Source organism: Balaenoptera ricei, chromosome 20 (genome assembly GCF_028023285.1).
Source record: "Balaenoptera ricei isolate mBalRic1 chromosome 20, mBalRic1.hap2, whole genome shotgun sequence".
NCBI lineage: Eukaryota > Metazoa > Chordata > Mammalia > Artiodactyla > Balaenopteridae > Balaenoptera > Balaenoptera ricei.
Window position 1 is genome coordinate 57,364,513 of NC_082658.1, and position 26,172 is coordinate 57,390,684.

The 26,172-nt window shown below is 55.1% G+C and overlaps 2 protein-coding genes across 2 annotated transcripts in view; one reads left to right on the plus strand and one right to left on the minus strand.

Annotated features, from left to right (window-relative positions):
• Nucleotides 1–3,424: 3,424 nt before the first annotated feature.
• The window catches only part of LOC132354585 (myosin-13-like), a 77,246-nt gene continuing 54,498 nt past the window's right edge, over nt 3,425–26,172 (minus strand). The window contains 6 exon segments of the mRNA XM_059906446.1: nt 3,425–4,090; nt 5,539–5,634; nt 5,729–5,833; nt 8,441–8,644; nt 8,725–9,033; nt 9,809–9,977. Of these exon segments, the coding sequence (XP_059762429.1) occupies nt 3,827–4,090; nt 5,539–5,634; nt 5,729–5,833; nt 8,441–8,644; nt 8,725–9,033; nt 9,809–9,977 (1,147 nt within the window). The 3' untranslated portion in view covers nt 3,425–3,826.
• LOC132355247 (uncharacterized) overlaps nt 5,368–26,172 on the plus strand; it is a 296,430-nt gene continuing 275,625 nt past the window's right edge. The window contains exon 1 of the mRNA XM_059907486.1: nt 5,368–5,731. The gene's annotated coding sequence lies outside the window, so the exon portion shown is untranslated. The remainder of the gene's footprint in view (nt 5,732–26,172) is intronic.

Sequence of the window (26,172 nt, forward strand, 5' to 3'; positions counted from 1 at the left end):
TGCAGGGAGGGATGCAGGGAATAAAGGGCCTCTCTCTCCTCTTCCCCTCTGCTTTTCTGTCTCAGCTCCCCGTTGGCTGGATCCACCCAAAGGCCAGAGGGCAAGGAAACCCATTGTTTCAACCCCTTCTGGGACAGGAGAAAGGTGGGAGGGGCGTGAAGGATCCGATGGCAAAGGTCTTGACTTGGGTATCTCACTGTGGAGTGGACGCCCTGATTCTTTGTCTTGGGCCTAGGAAAAGGGCCAAGAGACTCACTTTTGGAAGCTCCACGGGCCACCTTCATCCCAGAGAAACCCGGGGTCTGATCGCCCACCCCTGCTAAGGGGCAGAGGGCTGTTTGTGGAGGTCCACTGCCTTCCACTCTGGGGCCAGCACTTCTCTTCCAGCCTGGTGGTTCCTGGGGTGAGGAGAGTGAGGTCTGGGAGAAGACCCTTGGCCATGGTCCCACCCTCTGCTGCCAGGGCCATCACTGGGGCCCACTCGCTGCCTGTCCGGTCCTAGGCCTCCATCTCAGATTCTGCAGGGTCCTCTTCTACGGACACTCAGTTGAGGGGGCCCTGGTCTGGGAGCCCCGAGACCTGGGCATCTGGCTCTGACACTCCATCCTGTGGGGTTACCAGATCCTGTCACGAATCTGAATTTTCTCATCTGCAAAACCAGTGGCCTGGATAGGATGATCCTGATTCCCAAGGACACCTCTGACTCTGAACGTCTAATGTCAAGACTTCAGGGGTGCAATCTCTAGGTCATTTGCAAAATGAAAAGCATGTCTTTCCATAGCCAGGAGGTGGCAGCAAAGCTCTGTTTTGAAGAGGCCTGTGGGTCCGGGTAGGTTCTGTTCTCCCAGGCCCCAGAACTCGAAGCCCAGGTTTGGTGGCTAGGTTTCACTGCTGAATGATGATAATAATAATGACAACAACAACGATATCATTATTATTATCATTCTTGTTAGTAAAACATCTCCAGTTTGCGCAGTACTGCGTTTCTGGGGGAAATCTCTTGCACAGCATCATGCAGGAATCGTTCAACAACTTCATCCTGAGGTAGGAAGTTCCAGGACTTCCTACCCCATGTTGAGGCTCAGAGACATTCCCTTAGTTGCCCAAGGCCTTCTGGAAAGTATGATGTGCTGGAGACCTGGGGGCCCAGGGTGGGGAGGTGGGGGACCAGGTCAGTGCAGAGACGCTAGGCAGCTCCAGGTGACCTGGGGAGTGTTTGAGCTGATGGAATTCAGATCTGCTTCTGTTGGGGTGTCAGAAGGGAGTGATTCCACAGGAAATTTTTTTGATGACCCTCAAAGGCATGGTGTGTTAGCTCCTCAAACCAGAGGAAGCTCCTTAGAGACACAGTCAAAGCCCCAGCCCATCTGGACCCTTGTCTTACACTCCCCCTGTGCCCTTAGACCATGTGTTACCTCTGCCCACCATGATGACAGGCTATCAGGGTACAAACTGTGTGTCTGGCTCCAGACCAAGGGCGTTCCTTGCATGTTCTCACTTACTTCTCAGTATAACCCTCTAAAGTACATTGTTACATCCCGTTTTATACGTGAGGAAGCTGAGGCTTAAAGTCATGAAGTAAGTTGTTCCAAATCACACAGCTATGAATGGCAGGGCAAGACTGGGACGCCGGCAGGTTGGCCCCCAGGGCTCTCACCACGGAAGCCCACACCCACACAGAGGGAAGGCCCCTGTGTGTGTGAGACTCTGTGCTGTACGGTGTGTCCGAAGAGCTGCCATGTCAGCTCCCGCTCAGCATTGGAAAAGCCACGGTCCATCTGCAACCCCGTTAGAAAATGAAGGTATTAATATCTGCCTGACCTCCTGATGGGCTTGTTGGGAGGCCAGGGTGGAAAAGAGGAAAACGGTCCCATAAATACTCAGCATCGTACAAAATTGTTCGTGTATTTGAAATTGTATTACTTTTACTGGGAGGGCGATGCAGTAGGGTGGCAGAAATGTAGGATTAGGATCTGGTATCTGGGGGCTTTGAGAACAGCCTTGGTTTCCTTGTCTGTAAAATTGAGGAGATTGAAGAGATCATTTTTAATGACTCTTTGAGTCCTCAAGTTTAGCCATGATGATGGTGAGTATGGTGATGATAGTGGTGATGATGGTGATGATGGTGATGGTGATGATGGTGATGATGGTGATGGTGATGTCAGACATCTGAGATCACCCGACCTCAGAATCATTTCCTGCCACCACTACTGGTGCCACCCATCCTTAACTTCCAACCCCACTGTGTCAAAGGCACAAGGGGTGGGCTGGGGATGAGATGGAAAGGAGGATCTAGAAGGCCAGAGAGAAGGGACGATCTAAGATGTTAGAGAGTGCATCTCAGTGCCTGGTACATAGTAAGCCAGAAACCCTGCACCCCTTGCCAACACCCCAACCCCCCATCTGTCCCAGGGAAGCTGTGATTTTTATTGGTATCTCTGCCTTACAGAATAAGGAAATTGAGGCTCAGACCGTTAGTCTTAAGTTGCCCAAGGCCACACAGTTGGTATGTGATAATACTGGGATTCCATGCAGGTTTGCTGGAACCCGAAGTCCATGCCCCTGACCACACGGGTCAGTCTGACCATTGAGGCAACTCAGGTTCAGGGAATGTATGCGGCCAACCCAGGCCACTCAGCTGTTGCTACTAAGTGGTCAGGCCGAGGCTCAGATTTAGTCTTGGCTTCTGATCCTGTGCTTGTTTGTCCTGCTGCTTTACTACCCTTCAGGGTAAGCAAGCCAACATAATCACACTCAGCAGGATCTGGCTGGGATCTGGGAGTGACCCTGAGACTAGCTGCGCCCCTCACCCTTGGCTCAAGCACCGGGGGGGAGGATCCATGTGCGTGGAGAGGAGGAGCAGGGCTTGCAGGATAGGCCAGCCCCTAGGCAGTCCTCCCCGAAGCATCTGTCCTCCCAGGAATGAATCCCAGGTTCAGGAGCGCCTACTACCTCCAAAGATGTTCTGGGAGCTGTGGGTGGTCTGAGAGGAGTGGAGACACGGCCGCTGGGGGGGACGGGATGGAAAAGCAGAGCTGCTTGGTGGAAAGAGCCCTGCTTGGGGGGCCTGGGATCTTGGGGTCTAGTCTCCCACCGCCCTAGACAACTACAGTCAGAGTACTTAGTCTAGCTGGGTCCAGTTTCCCGGTCTGTAAATTTAGGGGAACTGAATTGGAAAGAATTATGAGTTCCTAGGCAGAAAAAGGGGTATGATTGTCTGAAAGTGTTTTTATTTTTAACTGCTGGGGAGCTGGTGATCTATCTCGCGATGGGTTGGATTTCCACCTTTCCTTCTCGGGGCCAGGGGGGTCCGCTTTCACATCCCTTACTTTCTTTATAGTTTATAAATAAACCTGGCAAGAATCTGAAAACCACCGCACGGAGGAGGAATGGACGGTGATGATAAACACAGCAGAGCCAGGGATCCGAGTAGTCAGGAGAGTTTATTTCTCACGACACCTTCTCTCCGTTTTCCCGAGGTGTCCCATGGCAACGGGCATTGGGAAGGGCTCATTCTTCCATCTTCTGGGGGGAGAAAAAGAATCCTACGCAGGAAATGAGTTAAACCAAAGGTGAGGCGGGGCACAGTCTTCAAGTGGGGGCAGCTGGAGATGCTGGAGCCTCAGAAAAATATTCAGGCGTGGCTTTATCCCCCTTTGTGCGTTGTAAAGACAAACCAGTCGAGCTCCCGGAGTTGGGGGAATCCTCCCAAAAGCAGGGGCTTCTTGGGCAGCGCCTCTTGCAACAGGGAGGGGCGGGGGTGATAGGGTGGTCTGGCCCCTGGTCCCGCACTGCTCCCGCGAGCCTGGAACCACGGGGGTCCAGGCTAAAGCAGAGACATTCGTGGATGCACGGCCAGCAGCGGGGAAGATGCGCTGACAGGCACCCTCCAAACTCTGCTGGGTGCTGCCTGGTCCTGGGTCCTAGGACGTCTGGGGAGGAAGCCTGCTCTCACCTGGGCCCCCATGTCTCGGCTCTCGGCCCTCAGCTTGCTGAGCCGGGACTCGGCGATGTCCGCCCGGTCCTTGGCCTCCTCCAGCTCGTGCTGGGCCCTCCGGCACCGGGACGGCTGCGTGCTGCCCTCCTGCTCCTGGACGGAAGGGGGAGGGGGCAGGAGGCTGAGGGAGTCCCTCACTCTGGCGCTGAGGCCCCCGGTCCCTGATGGCCTCTGGGGAACTGGGGAACCAGGGGAGCTTGGGCCCCCAGTTCCCTGAGGGCAGAGGAGGGAAAGCTGAGCTCTGCAGCGGTGAAGACGGTGCCCCTGGCTCCTGTGTACACTGCCTCGTTACCTTGCGGGTCTGCTGCCCCCCAGGGTGCCTGCATGTCCCCCTGCACCCCGCCTCTCTGCCATCCCCCCAACCCCAGAGCTCTTTGGAGGAAATCCAGGTGTCCCAAGGCATGTGGAGCTGTCAGAGACCAAAGGTCCAGCGCCCCCCCCCCGCCTGCCCCGGGCCTGCTCCCAGTACTGTCTGCCTGCAGTCAGGGCATTGTATGAGTCTGAGGGCCATCCAGGGGTTTCTGATGAAGGCGGCCTCCCGGGGCCCCTCCAGCCTGGCCAGTCCTGCTGCAACTGTACTGATCCTCCCCCAACTTAACCAGTTCAGATCTGCTTCCCAGAGGTCAGGACAGAAGCACCAGGCTCTTGGGCGGGGAGTAAAGAGGACGGGGGGAAGCCACATCCTCAGTCATTTATCTAGGGCAGACTCCCCCAGGTTCTGTTCCTCAGGACAAGTCCTGTGGGAGGCTCTGCCTCCAGTACAGAGATGCCAAGGTCCATTAAAGGGTGGGAAATGCTACAATCTAGAGCGCCTTTTCCACTATGGGGTCCATCCCATATTACCTGCAAAATCTGAGAAATCCTTGAAGTAAAGCCACCCATCCAGCTCTGTGTAACCCAGAGTTTCCCAAACGATTTCTTTTCTGTAAAATACCTACCCCTCCCCCCCACCTGCTGCCCCAACTTCCTGCTATTAACATCCTCCAGACCTAGTGTCCCCAGAAGATATTTGGGAAATGTTGGTTTCAGCCCAAACTATTTCCTCACTGTTGGTTTCACCTGTTTGCTCAAGGGCAGATAAAAAAGGATGACCTGGAGGGTGGGAGCTAGGGAGGCCAGGGAAAGATGGAGGTGGTAGAAGCCAGGGCCAGGGCTGAGATGGGATGATGTGAATTAGGGTCAGGTGTTCAAGGTTAGCTCACAGGGCAGGGAATTCTGAGTAAGTTGGGGGTGGGTGGAGTCAGCCAGTGTGGGTGGGATTAAAGCCAGGTGGGCTGAGGCAGAGGGAAGGGATGGAGGGGCGGGGCCAGGACTGATGAGGCAGGAAGCCCAGGGGAGGGGGAGGTGGGGCAGGTTTGCATAATGCGGACCGGGGAGGGAAAGGGCAGGCGTCCTGAGCTTGTGTTTATAGCCTGCAAATGAAAACTCAGGCCTCAGCTGCCGCGGGCGCTGTGAAACTCAGGCCTCAGCTGCCGCGGGCGCTGTGAAACACGGACGGACTCCTGCTCGGGGCCAGGGCGCCCCCGGGACCCCCTACTCACGGCCTCCTCCGCCTGCTTCCTGGAAGCCTTCACTTTGGCCTGCAGCTTGCCCACCAGGTCCTGGAGCCTGAGTATGTTCCTGCGGTCCTCCTCGGCCTGCCAACACAGCGTCGGTGCCAGGGCCCCGGGCCCCCTCCCCAGCTGCTTCTGTCCGGTCTGATCCGGGGGATGCAGGAGAGCCGTTGCCTACCCGGTAAGTCATTTCCTCCACCTTCCGTTCGTATCTGTGCGCGCCCTTCGGGGCCTCGGCTCCCCCCTTCTGCTCAGCCTCTAGCCCGCTATCTAACTCCTGCACCTGCACCCAGAAGAGAACACAGAGGTCAGGTCACGCCTCCCAGGCTTTTTCACCCACTCATGTGCCGGTTGTTTTAGGGTAAACTCAAGATGCTCTAATTATATTTTGCGCAGATGTCTCCTCCTAGGGCTCAGGGACATATGTGGTCCCCAAGGCCTCCACGAGTCCGTGCCGTGGCTTTGTGCGAGTGACAACGAGACGCCGTCTTTGGGCAGGAGCATCCCCGGGCGCACGCGCCTTGCCTCGCGGACCAGGCTTTGCAAAAAAGTGACGCCTCCTCTGGGGCCATGCAGCTCGGTGAGGGCTTCCTGATCAAGGAAGGTGGCAGGGGTCATGGAGAGAACCTGGGCCAGGTAGAGTCAAAGGTGTGTTTCAGGCCCCGGTCCAGCTGATCGATCCAAAGTAAGTCAGTTGTCATCACTGAGTATGAGTTTCTGTGTATTTAGAATGGTGATGATAATTCCTGCCCAAACTGCCTTGAATGTGGGGATCAAATGAGACAAAGTCTGTGAAAGTATTTTTCGGTGATAAAGCACTACACAGGTATTGTTGATTTCATAGCTGTGTCTGCCGTTCCTGAAGTCGTGAGGGGGCAGGGCAGCCGCTGAGAGCGCAGGTCACCACCTGGGGCCCGGTTCCTCAAGCCAGAGAGAGCCCGGTGGTGGAGGCGGCAGCCAATCCCTGGGCATCCCAGTAGCCACAGAGAGGGCGGCTCTGGGCCTGCAGACTCACTGGAGCAACCTTGAAACCTACCAGTGGAACAGGCAGCTCTGGGCACTGTTCCAGAAGAGGCCCCGCCCACCGGCCCTGGGAAGCTGTCTTCCACCAGCTTCCCTGGGAATTCTCTCTAGGCCTCTGTAAGGTTCATGGAACTAAGATAACTGGGCAGCTGGGGGTTGGAGGACAGTCAAGGTGCCTCACCACGCCAGAGGGGAGGTTGGCGGAGGGTTCCCTGCCGACCCAGGAATCAAAGTATCAAAGAGGGTGGCATGGGATCTAGTTCCTCCGTCCAGGGAGGGGTCCATGTGAAGGACAAGCCCAAGTTTGTTTTAATAGAAGAGAACTGGGAATAATTAAAAATAAGCATTTAAAGAATTTGGGGGGAGCTCTGACTTCCCTGGTGTTTACTTGTGTTACTCGTGTGTCTACAGCCTTGTAGGTTTTAGCCAAAAAATTGTTTCACGTTGAAAGTGTACAGGTGCTGGTGACCACGTCCCTGGGAGGCTGGCATGAAGAATGTGTTTGGGTCTTTCCTGCTGGGAGAAGGTGTTTCCTTCTCTTCTCCTCCCCTTCCTCCTCTTTCCCTCTTTCCTGCCCCTTCTCTGGAGGACAACAGGGAGTTGTTAGGATGATGACAAACGAGAAAACATTTGCAATGTGCATTACCGAAAAAATATTTCCTTCCTTAATATGTAAAAAAGACAAATCATTAAGATAAAAGGGCAAAAGTACAAATAGCTAAGACACACCAGAAGAAATACAAATAGCCAAAAATACGACAAAATGTTCCACCTCATTAGTAATCGAAGAAATAAGAATTTTTAAAATGAGGCATTTTCAACCATAAATCGGTGAAGATTAAAAAAAATAATAGCTAAGCACTCTCACTTATTTTCCCCATGGGAGTAAAAATTGGGACAACTTTGTTGAAGACCAATTTACAACATATCATAAATGTCTTTGCTGTTTTGACCATGGATATATACTTCCAGGAATTTACTTACTTTTAGGAATATTAAGGAAATAGTAATCATGGATATATGTGAAAATTTAGTTATGAAGAAGTTAGTCATACAATCTTCTAAACATAAAAATTTTTATTGGGAACAGTCTAAAAATATCCAACCGTAGAAGACTGATTAAATAAATGTGCCATAATACACAACTAAAATGGACTGCTTTTCTGCCATTAAAAAACTGTATCATAGAAAACTATTTTAAAATATAGACATATGTTCACAACACGTTGTTAAATGAAAAAAAGTTGCAAAAAGATTGATCACGTTTACAAAAAATATCATATTTATGTATAGAAACAAGAGCCTAGAATAGGAGATCCCAAAATGCTGACAATATGGTTGGTATTTTTCTATTTTTTTGGCTAATTCAAAAAATAGTTTTTAAAGCAAGGAATTTTGGGGGAATTCCCTGGCGGTCCAGTGATTAGGGCTTTGTGTTTCCACCACGCAGGGCGCGGGTTTGATCCCTGGTTGGGGAACTAAGATCCCGTATGCCATGTGGTGTGGTCGAAAAAAATAAAAAATGAAACAAGGAATTCTTTAACTTTCCTAAAAGTAGTTATTTCAAAAGACAATCCTAATTTTCTAAGCTTGCAGCTTAAATGTTACTGCCTCTGTGAAGCCTTTTCCAGCCCTTTTATGCAATAATTCGTCATGCCTTGCTCTGATTTCCCCATGATCTTTTATCTTCAGATAAAAGAAAGCTCAGCAATCTGTCCATCTAGAGACAAAGTTATTCCGAGAACTAGGCCTAATGAAAGTTTGTCTTGACCACTAGCCTGGAAGGAGCGGTGGGAACTCCTCTCCATCAAGCCTGGGTCCTGCCTGCCTCCAGGGTGGACGCAGAGTGGAGTGAGGACGGACACACGTGGGGGTGAAGGAGCTGCACGCGGTCGCTGGCCTCCAGCAGCTCGTGCTCCGCCAGCTTGCGGGTGCGCTCCGTCCGCGCCAGGGCCACCTTCCTCTCCTCCGGCTCCTCCAGCAAGAGGCCATTCCTGCGCTCCACGAGGGCCAGCTGCTCCTTGAGGTCCGCGCTGCTCCTCAGGGCGTCATCCAGATGCAGCTGGGAGTCCTTCACGAGAAACCAGGGGTGAGACCGGAGCCCAGGGCAGGCTGAGGTCCCACCAGCTCCTCCAGGGGCCGTGCACTCACCTTGAGCTGGCTCTGGACTGAGCACAGGTGTTTCTGGGTCTCTGCCACCTGGCGGTTGGAGTGGCCCAGCTGAATCTCCATCTCACTGAGGTCTCTCTCCATCTTCTTCTTCAGCCTCAGAGCAACATTCCGGCTCCGGGTCTCAGCATCCAGCACGCTTTGCATGGCCTTTGCTGCCCGCTGGCTGTTTCTTTTCAGCTGCTCGATTTCTTCTTCCTTCTCAGTGATCCTGCGGTCAAGCTCAGATTTCAGCTGGTCCAACTCTAGCTGGACACGCAAAATCTTGCCCTCTTCTTGCTTCAAGGAACCCTGATAAAAGTAAAGGAGTGATTGGGATTGCCGGGGGCAGCCACCTTCTTGAAGGAGGTTTTTCATCCCCATTAGGATAAAAAGGGTATTATTAGGCTCATTTTACAAATAAATAGGACAGTACTCAAAAAGGTCAAACAGTTTGCTCCCAGATTGTTACTAGTAATGAAACTAGAACTGAAGCTTTGTTGTTAACAATCTTATGTCTTGAGGAGGACAGAGCATCGTTTTCAATTAGTAAAAGTTTTGATTACTGTGTCTTTTTAAATAGTGACCATAAGTCAGGAGCCAACCTCTTCTCAAAAAAGACAGAGAAAGACAGAGGAATTGCTCTCCTGTTATCCTGCATAGTGCAAATTTCCCTAGACCCTCTTAAGCATCCGCCCCTCACTGGCCACAGCTGGTGATTGCATCAGGATCCTGCACTCTTTGGACCACACAGAATTCCCAGCAGCCAAAGATGACCATGTATAACTCTCTGTTAAAACTAAGGGATTCTGAGCTGGCTCTCAGGATGTTTGGTGATTGAGTTCTTGCTTTCTGAGAGGAAGACGTTGAGGACATAATGAACAAGTTTATTCAATAGGAGAAATATGATGGACTAGAGAACACCCAGGAGGCGAGGCAGCAGAGAGCAGCTGGTCCCTCCCCAGGGCGGGGGTGGGGCTGGATTCTTCCCATTGGAGCCCCCAGTGCCTCCTGCAGGAAGGGCCCCTGGGGGTGGTCCAGTCCCCTTCCTCAGTGCCCCGCCCTCCTTCACATCCCAGACACGTGCCTCCACCTGTTCCAGGGCAGCCTGGAGGTCTGACTTTTCTTGCTGCACTTGCTTCCTGGTCTTCTCCACTTCCTGAAGATTCTTGCTCATTTCCGCAATCTGCATGGTTAAGTCGGAAATCTCTTCTGCAAAGGACAGGCTTGATTTAGGCTGTTTTCACAGGCTCTGTCTGATAGCACAGGCATTTGCCAGGGAATTTGGGGATTGGTGATTCATTTATGACCTTCATATAGGAGAGGACAAATACAGTGAAACCTTTCGGGGGAGGTGTCGACAAGACACAGGTGTGTGGCCTCACCTGAAGATGAAGAGGGAGGAGCAACAGAACACCTGTATGACCCTGAACCTTCACACGGTAAACAAAAGGGTCACAGAGAGGACCGGGGGAGACTACTGTGGAGAAAACACATAGAATCATGGTCTCAGAAATAGAAGGGGATTTAGAGGGCATTGGATCTGGTCTAGTTTTGTAGGTCAGCGGTCTGAAATCCTAAGGGATCTAGTGACAGGATCAAGGACACAAAGCCATGTAGAGACAGAATCCATGGAAGATACGTTCTGTAGAAGAGCACGGAGCTTAGCAGACCAGTGAGCCCTCTGTTCTCGAGAACAAGGCTTGGCTGTGACTATACCTTACATGGGGGAAGTTTGGGTCTCAGGGTAAACTGAGTGGATGTGAGGATTTTGTGGGGCATCGGGAAGAAGGAGGCTGTGGCCAAATGGGGGAGGGGTGGCCAGAAGAGAAGGGGGGCTGTCACACACCTGTGATAGGGAGAGAGCTGGGGGCTGTCACACACCTGTGATGGGGAGAGAGCTGGGGGCTGTCACACACCTGTGATGGGGAGAGAGCTGGGGGCTGTCACACACCTGTGATGGGGAGAGAGCTAGGGGCTGTCACACACCTGTGATGGGGAGAGAGCTGGGGGCTGTCACATACCGGTGATGGGGAGAGAGCTGGGGGCTGTCACATACCTGTGATGGGGAGAGAGCTGGGGGCTGTCACATACCGGTGATGGGGAGAGAGCTGGGGGCTGTCACATACCTGTGATGCAGAGAGAGCTAGGGGCTGTCACACACCTGTGATGGGGAGAGAGATGGGAGCTGTCACCCACCTGTGAAGGGGAGAGAGCTGGGGGCTGTCACGCACCTGTGATATGGAGACAGCTGGGGACGGTCACACATGTGTGATGCGGAGAGAGCTTGGGGTTGTCACATACCTATGATGTGACAGCTGGTGGCTGTCACATACCTGTGATGTGCAAACAGCTGGGGGCTGTCACATACGTGTGATGGGGAGAGAGCTGGGGGCTGTCACACACCTGTGATGGGGAAAGAGCTGGTGCTCACACATACCTGTGAGGCGCAGACAGCTGGTGGCTGTTACATACCTGTGATGTGGAGACAGCTGGAGACTGTCACATACGTGAGATGAGGATACAGCTGGGGGCTGTCACATACTTGTGATGGAGAGAGAGCTGGGGGCTGTCACACACCTGTGATGGGGAGAGAGATGGGGACTGTCACATACGTGTGATGGGGAGAGAGCTCGGGCCTGTCACACACCTGTGATGGGGAGAGAGCTGGGGGCTGTCACACACCTGTGATGGGGAGAGAGCTGGGGGCTTTCACTCACCTGTGATGGGGAGAGAGCTGGGGACTGTCACTCACCTGTGATGGGGAGAGAGATGGGGGCTGTCACATACCTGTGATGGAGAGAGAGCTGGGGCTGTCACGCACCTGTGATATGGAGACAGCTGGGGACGGTCACACACCTGTGATGGGGAGAGAGATGGGGGCTGTCACTCATCTGTGAACGGGAGAGAGCTGGGGGCTGTCACTCACCTGTCATGTGAAGAGAGCTGGGGGCTGTCACTCACCTGTAATGGGGCGAGAGATGGCGGCTGTCACTCATCAGTGAAGGGGAGAGAGCTGGGGGCTGTCACCCACCTGTGAAAGGGAGATAGCTGGGCGTTGTCACGCACCTGTGATATGGAGACACCTGTGGACGGTCACACACCTGTGATGGGGAAAGAGCTTGGGGTTGTCACATACCTGTGATTTGGAGACAGCTGGGGGATGTCATATACGTATAATGGGGAGAGAGCTGTGGGCTGTCACATACCTGTGATGTGGAGACAGCTGGGGCCGGTCATATACCTGTGATGGGGAGAGAGTTGGGGCTGTCACGCACCTATGAGGCGGACATAGTTGTGGGTTGTCACATACCTGTCAGGGGAGAGGTGGGGTCTGTCACTCACCTGTGATGGGGAGAGAGCGGGGGGCTATCACATACCTGTGATGGGGAGAGAGTTGGGGGCTGTCAGGCCCCTGTGATGCGGAGACAGCTGGGGGCTGTCACATACCTGTGATGGGGAGAGAGTTGGGGGCTGTCACTCACCTGTGATGGGGAGAGTGCTGGGGGCTGTCACTCACCTGTGATCGGGAGAGAGTTGGGGGCTGTCACACACCTGTGAAGGGAAGAGAGATGGGAACTGTCAAACACCTGTGATGGGGAGAGAGCTGGGGCTCACACATACTTGTGATGCAGACACAACTAGTGGCTCTCACATACCTGTGATGTGGAGATACTGGGGTCTGTCACATACCTGTGATGGGGAGAGAGTTGCGGCTGTCACGCACCTATGAGGCGGACATAGTTGTGGGTTGTCACATACCTATCATGGGGAGAGGTGGGGTCTGTCACTCACCTGTAATGGGGAGAGAGCTGGGGGCTATCACATACCTGTGAAGGGGAGAGAGTTGGGGGCTGTCACTCACCTGTGATGGGGAGAGTGCTGGGGGCTGTCACTCACCTGTGATCGGGAGAGAGTTGGGGGCTGTCACACACCTGTGAAGGGAAGAGAGATGGGAACTGTCAAACACCTGTGATGGGGAGAGAGCTGGGGCTCACACATACTTGTGATGCAGAGACAACTAGTGGCTCTCACATACCTGTGATGTGGAGATACTGGGGTCTGTCACATACCTGTGATGGGGAGAGAGTTGGGGGATTTCACACACCTGTGATGGGGAGAGAGATGGGGACTGTTAAACACCTGTGATGGGGAGAGAGCTGGGGGCTGTCACAGACCTGTGATGGGGAGAGAGCTGGCGGCTGTCACTTACCTGTGATGGGGAGATAGCTGGGGGCTGTCACTCACCTGTGATGAGGAGAGAGCTGGGGGCTGTTAGACACCTGTGATGGGGAGAGAGATGGGGACTGTCAAATACCTGTGCTGGGGAGAGAGCTGGAGGCTGTCACATACATGTGATTGGGAAGGGTGCTAGGGGCTGTCACTTACCGGTGATGGGGAGAGAGTTGGGGCTGTCAGGCATTTGTGATGCGGAGACAGCCGGGGTTTGTCGCATACCTGTGATGGGGAGAGAGTTGTGGGCTGTTAGGCACCTGTGAGGTGGAGACACCTGGGGGCTGTCACATACCTGTGATGGGGAGAGAGCTCGGGGCTTACAATCAACTGTGATGGGGAGAGCGCTTGGAGCTGTCACACAACTGTGATGTGGAGATAGCTGGGGATTGTCACTCACCTGTGATGGGGGAGATCTGGGGGCTGTCACATACCTGTGATGCGGAGAGAGATGGGGACTGTGAAACATCTCTGATGGGGAGAGAGCTGGAGGCTGTCACATACCTGTGATGTGGAGACAGGTGGGGGCTGTCATATACCTGTGATGGGGAGAGAGATGGGGGCTGTCAGGCACCTGTAATGCGGAGACAGCTGGGGGGTCTCACATACGTGTGATTGGGAGAGAGCTGGGTGCTCTCACATACCTGTGATGGGGAGAGTGCTGGGGGCTGTCACGCACCTGTGATGGGGAGAGAGCTGGGGGCTGTCACACATCTGTGATGGGGAGAGAGATGGGGACTATCAAACACCTGTGATGGGGAGAGAGCTGGGGGCTGTCACATAGCGGTGATTGGGAAGGGTGCTGGGGACTGTCACTCACCTGTGATGCGGAGAGAGATGGGGGATGTCACTCACCTGTGATGGGGAGAGAGCTAGGGGCTTTCACCCACCTGTGAAGGGGAGAGAGCTGTGCGTTGTCACGTACCTGTGATATGGAGACAGCTGGGGACGGTCACATACCTGTGATGGGGAGAGAGCTTGGGGTTGTCACATACCTGTGATGTGGAGACAGCTGGGGGCTGTCACACATCTGTGATGGGGAGAAAGATGGGGACTATCAAACACCTGTGATGGGGAGAGAGCTGGGGGCTGTCACATACCGGTGATTGGGAAGGGTGCTGGGGGCTGTCACTCACCTGTGATGCGGAGAGAGATGGGGGATGTCACTCACCTGTGATGGGGAGAGAGCTAGGGGCTTTCACCCACCTGTGAAGGGGAGAGAGCTGTGCGTTGTCACGGACCTGTTATATGGAGACAGCTGGGGACGGTCACATACCTGTGATGGGGAGAGAGCTTGGGGTTGTCACATACCTGTGATGTGGAGACAGCTGGGGGCTGTCACATACCTATAATGGGGAGAGAGCTGGGGGCTGTCACATACCTGTGATGTGGAGACAGCTGGGGCCTGTCATATACCTGTGATTGGGAGAGAGTTGGGTACTGTCAAACACCTGTGATGGGGAGAATGCTGGGGGCTGTCACTCACCTGTGATCGGGAGAGAGTTGGGAGCTGTCACACACCTGTGAAGGGGAGAGAGATGGGGACTGTCACACACCTGTGATGGGGAGAGAGCTGGGGGCTCTCACACACCTGTGATGGGGAGAGAGCTGGCGGCTGTCAGTCACCTGTGATGGGGAGAGAGCTGGGGGCTGTCACACACCTGTGATGGGGAGAGAGCTGGGGGCTGTCAGACACCTGTGATGGGGAGAGAGATGGGGACTGTCAAATACCTGTGCTGGGGAGAGAGCTGGAGGCTGTCACATACATGTGATTGGGAAGGGTGCTGGGGGCTGTCACTCACCGGTGATGGGGAGAGAGTTGGGGGCTGTCAGGCACTTGTGATGCGGAGACAGCTGGGGTTTGTGGCATACCTGTGATGGGGAGAGAGTTGCGGGCTGTTAGGCACCTGTGAGGTGGAGACACCTGGGGGCTGTCACATACCTGTGATGGGGAGAGAGCTGGGGGCTTACAATCAACTGTGATGGGGAGAGAGCTGGGGGCTGTCACACAACTGTGACGTGGAGATAGCTGGGGTTTGTCACTCACCTGTGATGGGGGAGATCTGGGGGCTGTCACATACCTGTGATGCGGAGAGAGATGGGGACTGTCAAACATCTCTGATGGGGAGAGAGCTGGAGGCTGTCACATACCTGTGATGTGGAGACAGGTGGGGGCTGTCATATACCTGTGATGGGGAGAGAGATGGGGGCTGTCAGGCACCTGTAATGCGGAGACAGCTGGGGGGTCTCACATACGTGTGATTGGGAGAGAGCTGGGTGCTGTCACATACCTTTGATGGGGAGAGTGCTGGGGGCTGTCACGCACCTGTGATGGGGAGAGAGCTGGGGGCTGTCACATACCGGTGATTGGGAAGGGTGCTGGGGGCTGTCACTCACCTGTGATGCGGAGAGAGATGGGGGATGTCACTCACCTGTGATGGGGAGAGAGCTAGGGGCTTTCACCCACCTGTGAAGGGGAGAGAGCTGTGCGTTGTCAGGTACCTGTGATATGGAGACAGCTGGGGACGGTCACATACCTGTGATGGGGAGAGAGCTTGGGGTTGTCACATACCTGTGATGGGGACACAGCTGGGGGCTGTCACATACCTATAATGGGGAGACAGCTGGGGGCTGTCACATACCTGTGATGTGGAGACAGCTGGGGCCAGTCATATACCTGTGATTGGGAGAGAGTTGGGGACTGTCAAACACCTATGATGGGGAGAAAGCTGCGGGCTCTCCCATACCTGTGATGCGGAGAGGGATGGGGACTGTCACATACCTGTGATGCTGAGACAGCTGGGGGCTGTCACATACCTGTGATGGGGAGAGAGCTGGGGGCCATCACTTACCTGTGATGGGGAGAGAGTTGGGGCTGTCACGCACCTGTGTTATGGAGACAGCTGGGGACAATCACACACCTGTGATGAGGAGAGAGTTTCGGGCTTTCAGGCAACTGTGATGCGGTGACAGCTGGGAACTGTCAAATACCTCTGATGGGGAGAGAGCTGCGGGCTGTCACTCACCTGTGATGGGGAGAGAGCTGGGGGTTGTCCCATACCTGTTATGTGGAGACAGCTGGGGGCTGTCACATACCTATGATGGGGAGAGAGTTGGGGGCTGTCAGGCACGTGTGATGCTGAGAGAGGTGGGGGCTGTCACATACCTGTCATGCGGAGAGAGCTGGGGGCTTACAATCACCTGCGATGGACAGAGAGCTGGGGGTTGTCAAACACCTGTGATGGGGAGATAGCTGGGGGCTATCACTCACCTGTGATGGGGGAGACCTGGGGGCTGTCACATACGTGTGATGCGGAGAGAGATGGGGACTTTAAAACATCTCTGATGGGGAGAGAGCTGGAGGCTGTCCCATACCTGTGATGCGGAGACAGCTGGGGGCTGTCACATACCTGTGATGGGGAGAGAGTTGGCAGCTGTCAGGCAACTATAATGCGGAGAAAGGTGGGGGCACTCACATACCTGTGATAGGGAGAGAGCTGGGTGCTGTCACATACCTGCGATGGGGAGAGTGCTGGTGGCTGTCACACAAAAGTGATGTGGAGAGAGCTTGGGGCTATCACTCACCTGTGATGGGGAGAGAGCTGGGGGCTGTCAGACGCCGTGATGCGGAGAGAGCTGGGGGCTGTCAGATACCTGTGATGGGGAGAGAGCTGGGGGCTGTCACTCACCTGTGATGTGAAGAGAGTTGGGGCCTGTCACTCACCTGTAATGGGGAGAGAGATGGCGGCTGTCACTCATCTGTGAAGGGGAGAGAGCTGGGGGCTGTCACCCACCTGTGAAAGGGAGATAGCTGGGCGTTTTCACGCACCTGTGATATGGAGACACCTGTGGACGGTCACACACCTGTGATGGGGAGAGAGCTCGGGGTTGTTACATACCTGTGATTTGGAGACAGCTGGGGGATGTCACATACGTATAATGGGGAGAGAGCTGTGGGCTGTCACATACCTGTGATGTGGAGACAGCTGGGGCCTGTCATATACCTGTGATGGGGAGAGAGATGGGGCTGTCACGCAACTATCAGGAGGACATAGCTGTGGGTTGTCACATACCTATCATGGGGAGAGGTGAAGTCTGTCACTCACCTGTGATGGGGTGAGAGCTGGGGGCTATCACATACCTGTGATGGGGAGAGAGTTGGGGGCTGTCAGGCCCCTGTGATGCGGAGACAGCTGGGGGCTGTCACATACCTGTGATGGGGAGAGAGTTGGGGGCTGTCACTCACCTGTAATGGGGAGAGAGCTGGGGGCTGTCACACACCTGTGATGGGGAGAGAGCTGGGGGCTGTCAGACACCTGTGATGGGGAGAGAGATGGGGACTGTCAAATACCTGTGCTGGGGAGAGAGCTGGAGCCTGTCACATACATGTGATTGGGAAGGGTGCTGGGGGCTGTCACTCACCGGTGATGGGGAGAGAGTTGGGGGCTGTCAGGCACTTGTGATGCGGAGACAGCTGGGGTTTGTGGCATACCTGTGATGGGGAGAGAGTTGCGGGCTGTTAGGCACCTGTGAGGTGGAGACACCTGGGGGCTGTCACATACCTGTGATGGGGAGAGAGCTGGGGGCTTACAATCAACTGTGATGGGGAGAGAGCTGGGGGCTGTCACACAACTGTGACGTGGAGATAGCTGGGGTTTGTCACTCACCTGTGATGGGGGAGATCTGGGGGCTGTCACATACCTGTGATGCGGAGAGAGATGGGGACTGTCAAACACCTGTGATGGGGAGAGAGCTGGGGCTCACACATACTTGTGATGCGGAGACAACTAGTGGCTGTCACATACCTGTGATGTGGAGATACTGGGGTCTGTCACATACCTGTGATGGGGAGAGAGTTGGAGGCTTTCAAACACCTGTGATGGGGAGAGAGATGGGGACTGTGAAACACCTGTGATGGGGAGAGAGCTGGGGGCTGTCACACACCTGTGATGGGGAGAGAGCTGGCGGCTGTCACTCACCTGTGATGGGGAGATACCTGGGGGCTGTCACTCACCTGTGATGGGGAGAGAGCTGGGGGCTGTCAGACACCTGTGATGGGGAGAGAGATGGGGACTGTGAAACACCTGTGATGGGGAGAGAGCTGGGGGCTGTCACACACCTGTGATGGGGAGAGAGCTGGCGGCTGTCACTCACTTGTGATGGGGAGATAGCTGGGGGATATCACTCACCTGTGATGGGGGAGACCTGGGGGCTGTCACATACGTGTGATTCGGAGAGAGATGGGGACTTTAAAACATCTCTGATGGGGAGAGAGCTGGAGGCTGTCCCATACCTGTGATGCGGAGACAGCTGGGGTTTGTCGCATACCTGTGATGGGGAGAGAGTTACGAGCTGTTAGGCACCTGTGAGGTGGAGACACCTGGGGGCTGTCACATACCTGTGATGGGGAGAGAGCTGGGGGCTTACAATCAACTGTGATGGGGAGAGAGCTTGGGGCTGTCACACAACTGTGATGTGGAGATAGCTGGGGGCTGTCACTCACCTGTGATGGGGGAGATCTGGGGGCTGTCACATACCTGTGATGCGGAGAGAGATGGGGACTGTCAAACATCTCTGATGGGGAGAGAGCTGGAGGCTGTCACATACCTGTGATGTGGAGACAGGTGGGGGCTGTCATATACCTGTGATGGGGAGAGAGATGGGGGCTGTCAGGCACCTGTAATGCGGAGACAGCTGGGGGGTCTCACATACCTGTGATTGGGAGAGAGCTGGGTGCTGTCACATACCTGTGATGGGGAGAGTGCTGGGGGCTGTCACGTACCTGTGATGGGGAGAGAGCTGGGGGCTGTCACACATCTGTGATGGGGAGAGAAATGGGGACTATCAAACATCTGTGATGGGGCGAGAGTTGGGACCGTCACTTACGTGTGATGGGGAGAGAGTTGGGGCTCTCATGCACCTGTGATATGGAAACAGCTGGGGACGGTCACACACCTGTGATGGGGAGAGAGTTTGGGGCTTTCAGGCAACTGTGATGAGGTGACAGCTGGGAACTGTCAAATACCTCTGATGGGGAGAGAGCTGGGGGCTGTCACTCACCTGTGATGGGGAGAGAGCTGGGGGTTGTCCCATACCTCTTATGTGGAGACAGCTGGTGGCTGTCACATACCTGTGATGTGGAGACAGCTGGGGCCTGTCATATACCTGTGATGGGGAGAGAGTTGGGGCTGTCACGCACCTATGAGGCGGACATAGCTGTGGGTTGTCACATACCTATCATGGGGAGAGCTGGGGTATGTCACTCACCTGTGATGGGGAGAGAGCTGGGGGCTGTCACACACCTGTGATGGGGAGAGTGCTGGGGGCTGTCACTCACCTGTGATCGGGAGAGAGTTGGGGGCTGTTACATACCTGTGAAGGGGGGAGAGTTGGGGACTGTCAAACACATGTGATGGGGAGAGAGCTGGGGGCTGTCACTCACCTGTGATCGGGAGAGAGTTGGGGGCTGTCACACACCTGTGAAGGGGAGAGAGATGGGGACTGTCAAACACCTGTGATGGGGAGAGAGTTGGGGCTCACACATACTTGTGATGCGGAGACAACTAGTGGCTGTCACAAACCTGTGATGTGGAGATACTGGGGTCTGTCACATACCTGTGATGGGGAGAGAGATGGGGGCTGTCAAACACCTGTGATGGGGAGAGAGCTGGGGGCTGTCACACACCTGTGGTGGGGAGAGAGCTGGCGGCTGTCACTCACCTGTGATGGGGAGATAGCTGGGGGCTGTCAGGAACTTGTGATGCGGAGACAGCTGGGGTTTGTCGCATACCTGTGATGGGGAGAGAGTTGCGGGCTGTTAGGCACCTGTGAGGTGGAGACACCTGGGAGCTGTCACATACCTGTGATGGGGAGAGAGCTGGGGGCTTACAATCATCTGTGATGGGGAGAGAGCTTGGGGCTGTCATACAACTGTGATGTGGAGAGAGCTGGGGGCTGTCACTCACCTGTGATGGGGGAGATCTGGGGGCTGTCACATACCTGTGATGCGGAGAGAGATGGGGACTGTCAAACATCTCTGATGGGGAGAGAGCTGGAGGCTGTCACATACCTGTGATGTGGAGACAGGTGGGGGCCCTCATATACCTGTGATGGGGAGAGAGATGGGGGCTGTCAGGCACCTGTAATGCGGAGACAGCTGGGGGGTCTCACATACCTGTGATTGGGAGAGAGCTGGGTGCTGTCACATACCTGTGATGGGGAGAGTGCTGGGGGCTGTCACGCACCTGTGATGGGGAGAGAGCTGGGGGCTGTCACACATCTGTGATGGGGAGAGAGATGGGGACTATCAAACACCTGTGATGGGGAGAGAGCTGGGGGCTGTCACATACCGGTGATTGGGAAGGGTGCTGGGGGCTGTCACTCACCTGTGATGCGGAGAGAGATGGGGGATGTCACTCACCTGTGATGGGGAGAGACCTAGGGGCTTTCACCCACCTGTGAAGCGGAGAGAGCTGTGCCTTGTCACGCACCTGTGATATGGAGACAGCTGGGGACGGTCACATACCTGTGATGGGGAGAGAGCTTGGGGTTGTCACATACCTGTGATGTGGAGACAGCTGGGGGCTGTCACATAACTATAATGGGGAGACAGCTGGGGGCTGTCACATACCTGTGATGTGGAGACAGCTGGGGCCTGTCATATACCTGTGATTGGGAGAGAGTTGGGGACGGTCAAACACCTATGATGGGGAGAAAGCTGGGGGCTGTCACATACCTGTGATGCAGAGAGAGCTGGTGGCCTTATCATACCTGAGATTGGGAGAGAGTTGGGGGCTGTCACACACCTGTGATGGGGAGAGAAATGGGGACTGTCACATACCTGTGATGCTGAGACAGCTGGGGGCTGTCACATACCTGTGATGGGGAGAGAGCTGGGGGCCGTCACTTACCTGTGATGGGGAGAGAGTTGGGGCTGTCACGCACCTGTGATATGGACACAGCTAGGGACGGTCACACACCTGTGATGGGGAGAGAGTTTGGGGCTTTCAGGCAACTGTGATGCGGAGACAGCTGGGAACTGTCAAATACCTCTGATGGGGAGAGAGCTGGGGGCTGTCACTCACCTGTGATGGGGAGAGAGCTGGGGGTTGTCCCATACCTGTTAAGTGGAGACAGCTGGGGGTTGTCACATACCTATGGTGGGGAGAGAGTTGGGGGCTGTCAGGCACCTGTGATGCTGAGAGAGGTGGGGGCTGTCACATACCTGTCATGCGGAGAGAGCTGGGGGCTTACAATCTCCTGCGATGGACAGAGAGCTGGGGGTTGTCAAACACCTGTGACGGGGAGATAGCTGGGGGCTATCACTCACCTGTGATGGGGGAGACCTGGGGGCTGTCACATACGTGTGATGCGGAGAGAGATGGGGACTTTAAAACATCTCTGATGGGGAGAGAGCTGTAGGCTGTCCCATACCTGTGATGCGGAGACAGCTGGGGGCTGTCACATACCTGTGATGGGGAGAGAGTTGGCAGTTGTCAGGCACCTGTAATGCGGAGGAAGGTGGGGGCGCTCACATATCTGTGATAGGGAGAGAGCTGGGTGCTGTCACATACCTGTGATGGGGAGAGTGCTGGTGGCTGTCACACAAAAGTGATGTGGAGAGAGCTTGGGTCCATCACTCACCTGTGATGGGGAGAGAGCTGGGGGCTGTCAGACTCCTGTGATGCGGAGAGAGCTGGGGGCTCTCAGATACCTGCGATGGGGAGAGAGCTGGGGGATGTCACTCACCTGTGATGTGAAGAGAGATGGGGGCTGTCACTCACCTGTAATGGGGAGAGAGATGGCGGCTGTCTCTCATCTGTGAAGGGGAGAGAGCTGGGGGCTGTCACCCACCTGTGAAAGGGAGATAGCTGGGTGTTGTCACGCAGCTGTGATATGGAGACACCTGTGGACGGTCACACACTTGTGATGGGGAGAGAGCTTGGGGTTGTCACATACCTATGATTTGGAGACAGCTGGGGGATGTCACATACCTATAATGGGGAGAGAGCTGTGGGCTGTCACATATCTGTGATGTGGACACACCTGGGGCCTGTCATATACCTGTGATGGGGAGAGAGTCGGGGCTGTCACGCACCTATGATGCGGACCTAGCTGTGGGTTGTCACAAACCTATCATGGGGAGAGGTGGGGTCTCTCACTCACCTGTGATGGGGAGAGAGCTGGGGGCTATCACATACCTGTGATGGGGAGAGAGTTGGGCGCTGTCACTCACCTGTGATGGGGAGAGAGCTGGGGGCTGTCACACATCTGTGATGGGGAGAGAGATGGGGACTATCAAACACCTGTGATGGGGAGAGAGCTGGGGGCTGTCACATACCGGTGATTGGGAAGGGTGCTGGGGGCTGTCACTCACCTGTGATGCGGAGAGAGATGGGGGATGTCACTCACCTGTGATGGGGAGAGAGCTAGGGGCTTTCACCCACCTGTGAAGGGGAGAGAGCTGTGCGTTGTCACGCACCTGTGATATGGAGACAGCTGGGGACGGTCACATACCTGTGATGGGGAGAGAGCTTGGGGTTGTCACATACCTGGAATGTGGAGACAGCTGGGGGCTGTCACATACCTATAATGGGGAGACAGCTGGGGGCTGTCACATACCTGTGATGTGGAGACAGCTGGGGCCTGTCATATACCTGTGATGGGGAGAGAGCTGGGGGCCTTCACTTACCTCTGATGGGGAGAGAGTTGGGGCTGTCACGCACCTGTGATATGGAGACACCTGGGGACGGTCACACACCTGTGATGAGGAGAGAGTTTCGGGCTTTCAGGAAACTGTGATGCGGTGACAGCTGGGGACTGTCAGATACCTCTGATGGGGAGAGAGCTGGGGGCTGTCACTCACCTGTGATGGGGAGAGAGCTGGGGGTTGTCCCATACCTGTTATGTGGAGACAGCTCGGGGTTGTCACATACCTATGGTGGGGAGAGAGTTGGGGGCTGTCAGGCACCTGTGATGCTGAGAGAGGTGGGGGCTGTCACATACCTGTCATGCGGAGAGAGCTGGGGGCTTACAATCTCCTGCGATGGATAGAGAGCTGGGGGTTGTCAAACACCTGTGATGGGGAGATAGCTGGGGGCTATCACTCACCTGTGATGGGGGAGACCTGGGGGCTGTCACATACGTGTGATGCGGAGAGAGATGGGGACTTTAAAACATCTCTGATGGGGAGAGAGCTGTAGGCTGTCCCATACCTGTGATGCGGAGACAGCTGGGGGTTGTCACATACCTGTGATGGGGAGAGAGTTGGCAGTTGTCAGGCACCTGTAATGCGGAGGAAGGTGGGGGCGCTCACATATCTGTGATAGGGAGAGAGCTGGGTGCTGTCACATACCTGTGATGGGGAGAGTGCTGGTGGCTGTCACACAAAAGTGATGTGGAGAGAGCTTGGGTCCATCACTCACCTGTGATGGGGAGAGAGCTGGGGGCTGTCAGACTCCTGTGATGCGGAGAGAGCTGGGGGCTCTCAGATACCTGCGATGGGGAGAGAGCTGGGGGATGTCACTCACCTGTGATGTGAAGAGAGATGGGGGCTGTCACTCACCTGTAATGGGGAGAGAGATGGCGGCTGTCACTCACGTGTGAAGGGGAGAGAGCTGGGGGCTGTCACCCACCTGTGAAAGGGAGATAGCTGCGTGTTGTCACGCAGCTGTGATATGGAGACACCTGTGGACGGTCACACACTGGCGATGGGGAGAGAGCTTGGGGTTGTCACATACCTGTGATTTGGAGACAGCTGGGGGATGTCATATACTTATAATGGGGAGAGAGCTGTGGGCTGTCACATATCTGTGATGTGGACACACCTGGGGCCTGTCATATACCTGTGATGGGGAGAGAGTCGGGGCTGTCACGCACCTATGAGGCGGACATAGCTGTGGGTTGTCACAAACCTATCATGGGGAGAGGTGGGGTCTGTCACTCACCTGTGATGGGGAGAGAGCTGGGGGCTGTCACATACCGGTGATTGGGAAGGGTGCTGGGGGCTGTCACTCACCTGTGATGCGGAGAGAGCTGGGGGATGTCACTCACCTGTGATGGGGAGAGATCTAGGGGCTTTCACCCACCTGTGAAGCGGAGAGAGCTGTGCGTTGTCACGCACCTGTGATATGGAGACAGCTGGGGACGGTCACGTACCTGTGATGGGGAGAGAGCTTGGGGTTGTCACATACCTGTGATGTGGAGACAGCTGGGGGCTGTCACATAACTATAATGGGGAGACAGCTGGGGGCTGTCACATACCTGTGATGTGGAGACAGCTGGGGCCTGTCATATACCTGTGATTGGGAGAGAGTTGGGGACGGTCAAACACCTATGATGGGGAGAAAGCTGGGGGCTGTCACATACCTGTGATGCAGAGAGAGCTGGTTGCCTTATCATACCTGAGATTGGGAGAGAGTTGGGGGCTGTCACACACCTGTGATGGGGAGAGAAATGGGGACTGTCACATACCTGTGATGCTGAGACAGCTGGGGGCTGTCAAATACCTGTGATGGGGAGAGAGCTGGGGGCCGTCACTTACCTGTGATGGGGAGAGAGTTGGGGCTGTCACGCACCTGTGATATGGACACAGCTAGGGACGGTCACACACCTGTGATGGGGAGAGAGTTTGGGGCTTTCAGGCAACTGTGATGCGGAGACAGCTGGGAACTGTCAAATACCTCTGATGGGGAGAGAGCTGGGGGCTGTCACTCACCTGTGATGGGGAGAGAGCTGGGGGTTGTCCCATACCTGTTAAGTGGAGACAGCTGGGGGTTGTCACATACCTATGGTGGGGAGAGAGTTGGGGGCTGTCAGGCACCTGTGATGCTGAGAGAGGTGGGGGCTGTCACATACCTGTCATGCGGAGAGAGCTGGGGGCTTACAATCTCCTGCGATGGACAGAGAGCTGGGGGTTGTCAAACACCTGTGACGGGGAGATAGCTGGGGGCTATCACTCACCTGTGATGGGGGAGACCTGGGGGCTGTCACATACGTGTGATGCGGAGAGAGATGGGGACTTTAAAACATCTCTGATGGGGAGAGAGCTGTAGGCTGTCCCATACCTGTGATGCGGAGACAGCTGGGGGCTGTCACATACCTGTGATGGGGAGAGAGTTGGCAGTTGTCAGGCACCTGTAATGCGGAGGAAGGTGGGGGCGCTCACATATCTGTGATAGGGAGAGAGCTGGGTGCTGTCACATACCTGTGATGGGGAGAGTGCTGGTGGCTGTCACACAAAAGTGATGTGGAGAGAGCTTGGGTCCATCACTCACCTGTGATGGGGAGAGAGCTGGGGGCTGTCAGACTCCTGTGATGCGGAGAGAGCTGGGGGCTCTCAGATACCTGCGATGGGGAGAGAGCTGGGGGATGTCACTCACCTGTGATGTGAAGAGAGATGGGGGCTGTCACTCACCTGTAATGGGGAGAGAGATGGCGGCTGTCTCTCATCTGTGAAGGGAGAGAGCTGGGGGCTGTCACCCACCTGTGAAAGGGAGATAGCTGGGTGTTGTCACGCAGCTGTGATATGGAGACACCTGTGGACGGTCACACACTTGTGATGGGGAGAGAGCTTGGGGTTGTCACATACCTATGATTTGGAGACAGCTGGGGGATGTCACATACCTATAATGGGGAGAGAGCTGTGGGCTGTCACATATCTGTGATGTGGACACACCTGGGGCCTGTCATATACCTGTGATGGGGAGAGAGTCGGGGCTGTCACGCACCTATGATGCGGACCTAGCTGTGGGTTGTCACAAACCTATCATGGGGAGAGGTGGGGTCTCTCACTCACCTGTGATGGGGAGAGAGCTGGGGGCTATCACATACCTGTGATGGGGAGAGAGTTGGGCGCTGTCACTCACCTGTGATGGGGAGAGAGCTGGGGGCTGTCACACATCTGTGATGGGGAGAGAGATGGGGACTATCAAACACCTGTGATGGGGAGAGAGCTGGGGGCTGTCACATACCGGTGATTGGGAAGGGTGCTGGGGGCTGTCACTCACCTGTGATGCGGAGAGAGATGGGGGATGTCACTCACCTGTGATGGGGAGAGAGCTAGGGGCTTTCACCCACCTGTGAAGGGGAGAGAGCTGTGCGTTGTCACGCACCTGTGATATGGAGACAGCTGGGGACGGTCACATACCTGTGATGGGGAGAGAGCATGGGGTTGTCACATACCTGGAATGTGGAGACAGCTGGGGGCTGTCACATACC